Source organism: Nannospalax galili, unplaced genomic scaffold, assembly GCF_000622305.1.
Source record: "Nannospalax galili isolate Female #2095 unplaced genomic scaffold, S.galili_v1.0 scaffold1714, whole genome shotgun sequence".
NCBI lineage: Eukaryota > Metazoa > Chordata > Mammalia > Rodentia > Spalacidae > Nannospalax > Nannospalax galili.
This window is the reverse complement of record NW_008334552.1, coordinates 815876-826682: the sequence shown is the minus strand read 5'-3', so window position 1 is coordinate 826682 and position 10807 is coordinate 815876. Positions and strand designations below refer to the sequence as shown.

The following is a 10807-nucleotide window of genomic DNA, read 5'->3' as shown; positions in this document are numbered from 1 at the left end:
GTGAGCTACCCGCATCATTATCACTTGGGCTCAGTCCTGTGGAATCACCTCCCCAGAAAGGTGCGACCTGGGACTCTGAGAATTGGCTAAGACACCTCCAGTGGCTTTTATGAGGGCTAAGGTTGGCGCTCCCCGTTGGTAGAGGGAACAGAGCCGGACACAGAGGGACGTCCAGATTCAGGAACCCAAAGTCCTTTTCCTTCGCCTCTCAGGTTCTCTCCATCCCAACGCGGCGGACTGGAGGCAACGGTCCGAGCCGCCAGGCCGCAGGGCGGGGACCCGGGGCCGCCCGGACGGGGCGGGACGCACGGGGCGGGGTGGCGCTCGGCGGGGCGGGACCGGCCCTGGGCTGCGTGCAGAGACCGCGGGACAGCCCGGAGCGCCCAGCGGCTTTGGCGGCAGGACCGGAGTCTCCGCTCGCAGAGGTAAACTTGCTCAAGTTCGCCGGCGTCTGCCTGCAGCGCAGAGGGGTACAGGGAGCCTCGAACCTGCGTCCAAGGGGTGCAGGGCGGCAGACCTGGGGCCCCGAGGGTTGGAGAACCTCACACTAGGGAAGCTCATCACCCCAGGACCTGGGACTTACATCCAGGACCACGACCCGGTAAAGTTCCAACCCTGGAACGGCACTTGCATTCCCTGGGCCGGTGGGCTCCCCTCCCTGTCCTCCTGCAGGACCCTGTCCCCTCACCATACCTGTCACTTGGCTCCTCCTGGCTCCCACCTCCCAACAACAGCTGGAGGCCGTGGCACCAGCGGCTCCTGAATTTTTCACGCAGGGGGCGGGCCGGGCACGCCGTACCCATGGCACCAGGGCACTCGGGTTTCAGCCAGAGAGATCCCAGGAACCCTCCCCCACCCCTCCCGCCTTTGTGGGGCACCAACCCACCTCGGCTTGCTTCTTCAAGCTCGGATCCCAAGGGATAAGGCAGTGGGACTATACTTTCCAGAGGCCTCAAATCCTCCTCTGCAACCCCCAATCCTGAACTTGTGAAAGAGACCGGTGGGGAAGGGGAGGATGGGGCACGCCGATGCCTTCCCTAGGGAGAGTCTGACGTTCTGAATGGGAGGACGGGTCAGGTTAAGCAGGGTGTGGAGGCCATAGACGTCCCAACTTGCCGCAACCCCTCTCTCTGTGTCATAGGAGGAGGGTCGTTCTCAGACCTTGGGCCTCTGGGTGTGCACATCTATGTGTGTTCACAGCCGGCACACTCGTCCCTTCTAGGTGGACCCAGCCAGCAAACCCCAACTCAAGGAGCTGAGGCTCCTCTTCCCATTTTCCTCAAGAGGGACCCCTGGAGGAAATCATCTCCACAGCTCATCAGGACCCAGAGAAGAAGGGACCTAAGCCACTGGCTTACTGCCCAGCCCCCTTGTTTGGGGAGAAGGAAGGAGTTAGCAAACAGCTAGCAAGCCTGTAAGAAGACAGACCTCCCCACCGAGAATGACACTAAACACTCAGCAGGAAGCAAAGACCCCTCTTCGCAGGAGAGCCAGCACTCCACTACCCTTGTCATCCCGGGGCCAGCAGCCTGGCCGCCTGTGTACTGCACCCACCTCTCAATCCCAGCATCCCCCACTAGGTCAGTCAGCATCCCTCAACCCTCCCATTCGGAAACCTTCCCCTGCCCAAGATGGTTGGTCCTCTGAATCCAGCGACTCTGAAGGCTCTTGGGAGGCCCTTTACCGTGTGGTGCTGCTCGGAGACCCGGGTGTAGGGAAGACCAGCCTGGCCAGCCTCTTTGCAGGAAGGCAAGAGCGGGACCTTCAAGAACAGCTGGGAGGTAGGAGCCCTGTGGGATGGGATGGGATGTAGCCACAGGACTGAAAAGCTTGTGGCCAGGGGCACAGGAATTCAGAGAAGAGTTGTACAAGCCATGCACTGTTCAACTCTAAGGAAAATCATTCACACCCACTATCAAGTGAATGATACTCATCTAGAGCTGTGCAGGAGGGAAATTGGATGAGAGGTATATAATTTATCCCCACCTCATGAGGCGGGAAATTCTGAAACTACAAGTGTTAAGAAATGGTTCCACTTAGCTCAGAAACTCCTGACCCCAAGTCCTCCTGACTCTCAAATCCTCCCAGGCCCATAGATGCCAAGCCATAGCTACTTTGACCTACAGCAAAATATCTTTGCCAAATGGAGACTCCTCGGCCTCCAGCTCTGGGCCCTGGGTTGCTTTACTCCCCTCAAATGCACTGAGCTTACAGTGTCCGGTACCTCAGGGCCATGGGCCCCAGGACAATGGGATTCAGAGACAGGACAAGATGACATGAAGACAGGTCCCTGCAGGGCTGGCTGTGATGACACAGGGTGTTTTCAGTAGTTAAAAGCAGAGAAGATGGGGACCATCTGGCCAGACTCCTTCTTCAGTCTTGAGCCTCCTGGGAGTGAGGAGCTATGCATATGGAAGACACATATTGGCACACCTGTGTGTTACAGACAGGGAAGCTAAGACCTGAAGCGCACACTAAACTAGAGAACACACCAGGGTGAGAAAGAGTCCTGTTTGTAACCCCATCAACCCACATTCATTCCCTCAACCAAACCAAGCTTCCTTGGCACCTGCCAGTCATGTGCCAAGTTCTATGCTCACAGCCGGGGAAGCATAGACACCTCATAAGGCTTTTGAACACCAGGAAAGACAGGACACCCTCTCCAAGGAAACATGGAAGAGTAACTGACAAGAGAGGAGAGGGAGGGAATGCCACATCTCAGCTGGCCTGCCCCACCCTGAGATGCAACTCTCCCCTTCTCTACAGATGTGTATGAAAGAACACTCACGGTGGATGGAGAGGATGCCACGCTAGTAGTCATGGACATCTGGGAGGCAGAGAACCTGGTATGACACTGTAGAGAGAGGGATGCTGAGCCTAATACCAGACTCCTGTCTCCTGGGGCATACAGGACAGGACTTGAGGCAGGGCCACCCTCAACACCCCCTCCCCAAACCTACAGCTTTTCCAAAGACAGAAGAATTTCACAGCCCTGACCCCTCCTCTCACTCCACTAGTTCCCACCTCCCAGCAGCTATCCCAGAATGCACTTCTTCCTCTGCACGCCTCCCCCATCCTTATGGCTACCTCCCACATTAGGCTGAAAGAACACTGGATTTGGTACTAAAATGCCCAAGGGTGACACATACCCCTTTCTTTTTCTTACTAGTTGTATAGCTTTATGCAACTCATTGACTTGCTCTGAACATCAGTTTCTCATCTGATTCTTCAGTTTCTCATCTCATTCTTGCTTTATCAGTTGATTTTTTTCTAATGTCTATTTATGATACTGGTGATCAAACCCAAGGCCTAGAGCCAGCTCTGCCATGTGCCTTATCACTGAGCAAGTTACACCCCCAGCTCCATCATCAGCTGGTTTTTTTTTTTTTTGGTCTTTTTGAGACAGGGTCTCCCTGTAGCCCCAGCTGTCCTGGAACTCACTACGTAGACCAGGCTGGCCTTGAACTCACACAGATCCTCCTGCCTCTGCCTACTGAGTGCTGGGATTAAAGGTTTGCACCACCATGCCTGGCGCACTGATTTTTTTTTTTAATTCTTATGCAATTCTACAGAGATGAGCTGAGTTTGGAGCATGAAAAAAGTGCTCTTTGGGTTCATTCTTACTGACGACTACAGGGAGATCCTGTCTCAAAAAGACCAAAAACAAACAACCAACCAAAAAAAAAAAGATCAACTTACAGGAAATGAGTCTTCCCTTTATGTGGGTTCCAGGATCAAACTTAGGTTGCCAGACCTGGCAGCAGGCACCTTTACCCACTGAGCCATCTCATGGGCCCTGGCCTCGAATTCTTGATTCCCCTGCCTCAGCCTCCAGAGTGTTGAGATTTCAGGCATAAATCACCATTACCATGTCTACCTTGGCTGATTCCTTTCAACAAACAGAAAAGGAAACCAGGTACAAGTGAGCCTAATGACCTCATAATGGCAGGTGGCATTGGACATGCATTACAACATGCATTTAAAAACTATATAGTCAGTCTTTTGTTGCCCATTCTGCCAATGAAGAAACTAAAGCTCAGAGAGGTCAGTGTGTCCGAAGGTCTCAAAGAGCAAACAGGCTCATACCCAGATATACAAAGGACACAGCCTATACTCTTACACACTGGGACCATGTCCCCTTCTGCCCTGGGGGCATCACTTTTTCAACCTTCAGCTCATTTCAATTCTTCACTCATTCATTCATTCATTTAGAAATACTCAGTTGGTATCTATCATGGACCACGATGCTGAAAACATGGGTGAATCAGGCAGACAAGTCACTGGTGTCATGAAGCTCGCAGGCTGCTGAGGAAAGCTCTGCTTTCTGGTTGCAACAGATAATGCTATGGGGCAGAGGCCAGTGAGTTAAGAAGACTGACCAAAAGCCAGGCATAGAGCCGGTGAGATGGCTCAGCTGAAAAAAAGGGGCCTGCTATCAAACTGGAAGACTAGAGTTTGATTCAAGGGCCACGCGGTGGAAGGAGAGAGCTAACTATTCAAAACTGTCCTCTGACCACCACAGATGCACCATGGTGTACACACACACACACACACACACACACACACACAGTTTAAAATATATTTATTTTTTTTCTTAAAGAGTCAGGTATAGGGGCTGATTCAGCAGTTAAGAACACTGACTGTTCTTGCAGAAGACCTGGGTTCGAATCCCAGCACTCACATGGCAGCTAACAACTGTCCATAACTCCAGTTCCAGGGGATCTGATGCCCAACTTGCTGGTAGTTAGAAGGTTTTCTCCTGCTCTTTAATCTTTGGTTTTCCTACCAGTAAAATGAGGAAACAAAGCCAGTTTCCCTGATTAGTGACTATGGGGGAGTTCCCAAAGAGGGTACAACATGGCAGCCTTGTTTGAATAAGCACCACCCTTTTCATCCATGGGCAAGAAGCGCTCTGCCATCTGAAGGAGAACCTCTAAAGTAGGGATCTAAAATCTGAACTATTAATCACAGTGCTTGGGATAGGTTCTTACCCACCAATCCATGCACTCACTGGTTCCTGTGATCCTAATATGTAGAAAATCCTCCATCAATATTTGCATGGTAAAGGAAGGGTCAAGACCACCCCCTTCTGTAACTGGAAGAAGCTGTTCCTAATCAAGGTTGAGAACCCACATCTTGTGTGTGTGTGTGCGTGCGTGCGTGTATGTATACATGAGTACACATGTGCATGTGGAAGCCAGAGGTCATCTTGGGCATCATTCCTCGGAAACTATCCACCTTATTTTATTGTTTATTTGCTTGTCTGTTTTCTTTTTGTATGTGTGGGTTTTTGTGGGGTGTTTTGTTTTGTTGTTTTGTTTTGTTTGAGGCATGGTTTCTTACCAATTAGCTAGAGTGACTGGCTAGGGATCTGCCTGTCTCTACCTCCCTAGCACTGGGACTATGAGCACACACCAGTGCACCTGGCTTCCCCCATCCCACCCCAGTGGGTTCTGAAGATCAAATGCAGGTTCTCACGTTTGCATAATGAGCACTTTACCCAGTGAGCTATCCCCTCCTAGCCCCTGAGAATCCACATCTGTCTGACTCCATCCAATACAGCTAATGAGTGTGCACCCTCATATTTTCTAGCTTCTTCCCCCTACAGACAATTCTACCACAATCAGGCTTTCCCACCCTAGGCCTTAACACCAACTCCTCTCCTTCTCTGGACTCTTTTCTCCTGCTAGGCCTGCCCATCCTTTCAAACCCTACCCATTGGTCCACTGGGAACCACTCCCAATGTTCTGCCAGGCTTTTTGTCCTGACACCTCCAACTCTACCCCATGGTTCCTCCACCACTTTAGTAACCTCTCCCGATGGTCCTCACCACCATGCACTGTACCTCTCCATCCCCCAGCCCACATGTGGGCCAGGAGCACAGGGAACAGGAAGTAGAGCTTATTAGATACATTTAAATGTGTTCTCTCCAAGTGCCAGCCCTGTCAAAGACCCATTCCAGTTCTGGGGTCCAGGAATCAAACTCTGGTCCTCAGGCTTGCACTGAAGTGGAGGAGAGGCAAGCAGTGCTGGTCTGTAGCCATGTGGAGCCACTGAGCCCTCTTGCCAGCCCTCTCTTCCTTTTTTCTTTAAATTCTGGATTGGAGAAGGCATCAAGAACTATGTCACAAGGCAAAACTCTCCTAGAACCAGATAGAGGGGAACAAGGCAGCCAGGCCTGGTAGGGCACAGTATAATCCCAGCACTCCAGAGTCTGAGGCAGGAGGACCGCTCTAAGACCAAAACCACCATGGGCTATGTAGTGCAGTCCAAGCCAGCCTGGGCCATAGTGTGAGTCCTTGTCTTTTAAAAAAAAAAAAAAAAAAAGAGCTGGAGAGATGGCTCAACAGTTAACAGCACTGACTGCTCTTGCAGAGGACCTGGGTTCAATTCCCAGCACCCACATGGTAGCTACGAACCATTCTTAACTCCAGTTCCAGGGGAATCCGAAGCCCTCTTCTGACCTCTGCAGCATTGCACGACACGGGAGCACTCATATACATGCAGGCAATACACTCATACACATAAAATAAAAGTAATAAAATTTATTTTTTAAAAAGGTGGGCATAGTACTAAATGCCTTTAATCCTACCATTCCCCAGAAGCAGAGGCAGGCAGATCTCTGAGATGGTGGTAGTGAGGCCAGCCTGGTCTACAATGCAAGTGCCAGGCCAAGAGGCACTTGAGACAGGGAGACACTGTCTCAAAACAAAACAAAAAGTTGAACTTAAAAGCCAGACCTTCCTTATCAGGAAAGGGTCTCAACTCAATTTCTGTCTCCAGGGTCCAACAGGAAGTAGTCAGTGGCAGAGTGAAGGAAGTAAGTAGTTAGTGTCCATCCAACTTTTTTTTTTTTTTTTTGTCTTTTTGAGACAGGGTCTCCTTGTAGCCCCAGCTGTCCTGGAACTCTACCTCTGCCTATCAAGTGCTGGGATTAAAGGCATACGCCACCACGCCCATCCAATTTTTTAAGCAGAGAAACAGGCTCAAAGAGGCTCAGTGATTTTCCCAAGGTGACATGGGGCATTATGATAGAATTTCTCTCCCCAAACTATCCACAGTATAACCTCAACCTATCCCACCCTTTAGACCAACGCAGCCTCTTTCTCAGCCAGGGCTTAAGCGCCCTCTGAGGATGGGCCTGGGGTCCCTCCCCGCAGGATGAAAGCTGGAGCCAGCAGCCGTGCCTGCAGGCGGGCAGTGCCTACGTCATCGTATACTCCATAGCAGATCGCCGCAGCTTCGAGAGCGCCTCCGAGCTCCGCATCCAACTGAGGCGTGCGCATCAGGCCGACCACGTGCCCATCATCCTTGTAGGCAACAAAGCTGACCTGGCCCGATGCCGCGAAGTCTCGGTGGAAGGTGAGTTCTCTGGCCTATCCTCCTCTCTTCCTCAGCCCTACGGCTCCTCCTCCTCAGAGAATGCCTCCTCCAGCCAACCCCAAATGCCCGCCCCCAACCAACCCTTTAGCTTCCGGCCTGCCCCAAGCCAGGACCATCCCTTATCCTGTCTCACCTCCAAGTCAGTACCCAAGTATGCAGGCTACTCCTCTTCGCTCCATAACCACAGCCTCTGCCCTGTCCTGGCATCCCCATTTTGTCCCCAGCCAGCCCCTATACTTATCCAGCCCTATTCACTCAGTTCTTCTTGACAACTGCCAGAGATTTCCAGAACCACAGCTTACCTTGTCACCTTTGCTTAAAATTTCCCTTGTAGCTCCCCAAGCCGGTAATCAGAGACTCTGCCCATCAGATATGGAAGGCCCAATGCCCACCACCTTTCAAGGGCTGAAAAAAAATTATTGGCTCCAATATAAAGTGAGAAAATTATAATTCAAATTCCACAAGACTTAATTGTCTAAAACACTTAATATTGTGTTGGCAGACCAAATTTCTAAAATTAGCCAGGCATGGTGGCTCATGCCTTTAATATCAGCTCTTAAAAGGCAGAGGCAGGTGGATCTCTGTGAGATTGAGGCCAGCCTGGGCTACATAGCAAGTTCCAGGCCAGCTGGGGCTAAAGGGATACCCTGTCTCAAAAAAACACAAAACAAAAACTTCTAAAAGTTATGTATAAATTATATTTACAAGCCGAGTGTGGTGAGGCTCGACTTTATCTCAGTATTCAGGTAGGCGGAGGCAGAGGCAAATGGATCTCAGTGAGTTGGAGGCCAGCCTGCTCTACATAGGAAGTTCCAGGCCAGCTGGAGCTACAGAGAGCCCTTGTCTCAAAAACAACAACAAAATTATATTTACACTGAGATGAGGAATATTTTAATGTTTCATGCTTCTACTGGGGGCCCATAAAGATCTTAAATTGGCCCTACTCAGAGGGTCAAATATTCCCAGCCTCAGTCTGCTGTCAGTATCAGTCTGAGCTGACATCTCAAACCAAGTATGACTTGCCCCAAGTCCTCGCGACACACTAGGCAGGTAACACCGGAAATTGCTTCTGAGAGTCTGAACACACCTCTTCTTACCTTTATCTCCTGGTCCTGGCTATGGCCCCTCCCCGGATCACCTGGCCTCGCCCCCTCAGAGGGCCGCGCCTGCGCAGTGGTGTTCGACTGCAAGTTCATCGAGACTTCGGCAACCCTGCAGCACAATGTGACCGAGCTCTTCGAAGGCGTGGTTCGCCAACTGCGCCTGCGCCGCCGAGACAGCTCGACCCCCGAGCCACCTGCACCGCGACATCGGGCCAGCCTGGGCCAGCGCGCCCGTCGCTTCCTGGCACGCCTGACGGCCCGCAGCGCCCGTCGCCGGGCATTGAAGGCCCGCTCCAAGTCCTGCCACAACCTGGCTGTACTCTGAGACCAGCACCTCCTGGGGATGATGGGACGCTGGGGTGCCACGAGGGTTAGCAGCGGGGGGTCACCTCAGGTCCACGGGATGGACCTTGCTGCCTGTTACCCTGATGGCCAGAGCATCGCCCACAGCCAGAGCTTCCAAAACCCCTAATCTCTGGAGAAGTGATGGACAGACTATGGGGCTATAGGCCCAATATGGGAACAAGTAGGTGTTTTTTGTTTTTGTTTTTGTTTTTTACAGGGTGGGTGTCTTTTTGTAAAAATCCTCCTTGTCCCTGGACTGTGGCCAACCCTCAGAATGTCCCAGAGTAAACCAGTCCAGGGTATCTTGTCTGAAGCCTAGACCTCTCTCTAAGCTTCTCCTCCCCCAACTACCCTGACTGTAGACTGATTTGGCCTACTGGCCTAGATGTCTTGACCTATCAATAAAGTCAGTGGACTCAATACCCCTCAGACCTTTCTCCCAACTGCTGGGCTTAGTTCCTACCCCCGACCTTTGAGAGACACCACAGTTCTGAGTGACCTGCTAATTTCTCTTTAACTCATTTTTTAGGTTATAGAACCACAGAACTCTTATCTAGAGGGCATCTCAGTGCTCATCCTGGCACTGTAATAGCTGGTGTTTGTGGAAGCTGATGATGCCAAACTGTCACTCTAGTGCAGCTGGGATCAAATCCGGAGCCCCTCACGTGCTAGGAAGCGCTACCACTGAGTTACACCCCAGCCAATCCCAAGCGCATGTGCTATCTGCACCTCCTTTGACTGACAAGGGGGAAGGAGCTCAGAGAAGGAATCATATAACCTCTCTAAGTGAGGACTCAGAGGTCCTAGGTCCTACTAGCCCACCTGGCCACAGCTGTGTATGGGGCGGGGGATGGAACAGCTTAGTGCTGAGTACTTGAGTTTCACCCCCAGAAATGTAAAAAGTCACTGTGGTGGCACAAATTTGTAATCCCAACACTGGGGAAGTGGAGACCAGCAGATCTCTGAAGCTCACTAGCCAGCCAGCTTACTTTGGTGAGCACTAGGCCAGTGAGGACCTGTCTCTGAAAACAAGGTGGAAAGGTGACCTCCAGCCTCCACACATATATGCACACATGTGCACACATACACAAATGCCAAAATAAAGTGACAGGCTGGGGGTGTAACTCAGTGGTAGAGCTTCCTAGCATGTATGAGGCCCTGTGTTTGAGCCCAACACTGCAAAATAGAGAAGTGTTAAAACTCTATAGAACAAGTGGAACACACTTATAATCCTAGCACTCAGGAGGTTGAGCCAGGAGGATCGCAAGTTCAGGGCCAACCAGCCTGCATTTAAAATATAGAGGGGCTGGAGAGATGGCTCAGCAGTTAAGAACACTGGCTGTTCTTGCAGAGGACCTGGGTTTGAATCCCAGCACCCATATGGCAGCTAACAACTGTCTGTAACTCCAGTTCCAGGGGATCCGACAGCCTTTTCTATCCTCCGAGGGTATTGCACAGCACGGGTGCCTTTACCTACATGCAGGCAATACACGCATACACATAAAATAAAAATAAAATATTTAAATATATATACATATATAATAAAAATAAATAAAAGCTGGGCAACACCTATAATCCTGGCACTCAGGGGAGGCAGAGGCAGGAGGATCCCCTGAAATTTAAAAGCTTGTCTGGTCTATATAGCAAGTTCCAGGCCAGCCAGGTCTGCTTTGCATAGCCAGACTCTAGCTTCGAAGTTTCAAACAACTTCACATATAATTTAAGGAACAGGGCACAAATTCCATGGAACTTGGTCCATTAACCCCCAGGATAGACCCCAATTTAGTCCAGTGCACTCATTTTCCAGATGTGGAAGGTGAAGCCCAGAGCTGAAGAGCGCACCCAGGGTCACCCAGCCGGGGAGCTGCAGGCCCCAGGGCCTAGCCTCCTTCCCCAGCCTCCCTTGGCTGTGAGGATAGAAGGAGGTAGTGAGACTTCCCGCCTGGATGGGGACCCCGGTGGCTGCAGGGGTCAGG

The 10807-nt window shown here is 51.2% G+C and overlaps 1 protein-coding gene across 3 annotated transcripts; it reads left to right on the top strand.

The window, feature by feature from the left end:
- The first annotated feature begins 314 nt into the window (after positions 1-314).
- Rem1 (RRAD and GEM like GTPase 1) lies at positions 315-9251 on the top strand. 3 transcript variants are annotated; one of them, XM_008829400.2, is made up of 5 exons: positions 315-425; positions 1223-1781; positions 2767-2846; positions 7161-7362; positions 8540-9251. In XM_008829400.2, exons 2-5 carry the CDS (start codon positions 1442-1444, stop codon positions 8809-8811), a joined length of 894 nt encoding a protein of 297 aa, XP_008827622.1. In that variant the 5' UTR covers positions 315-425; positions 1223-1441; the 3' UTR covers positions 8812-9251. The 3 variants fall into 3 exon arrangements, with proteins under 3 accessions (XP_008827622.1, XP_029417637.1, XP_029417636.1); XM_029561777.1 differs by having other exon boundaries at positions 8493-8798; XM_029561776.1 differs by lacking the exon at positions 315-425 and adding an exon at positions 465-601.
- Positions 9252-10807: the final 1556 nt, after the last annotated feature.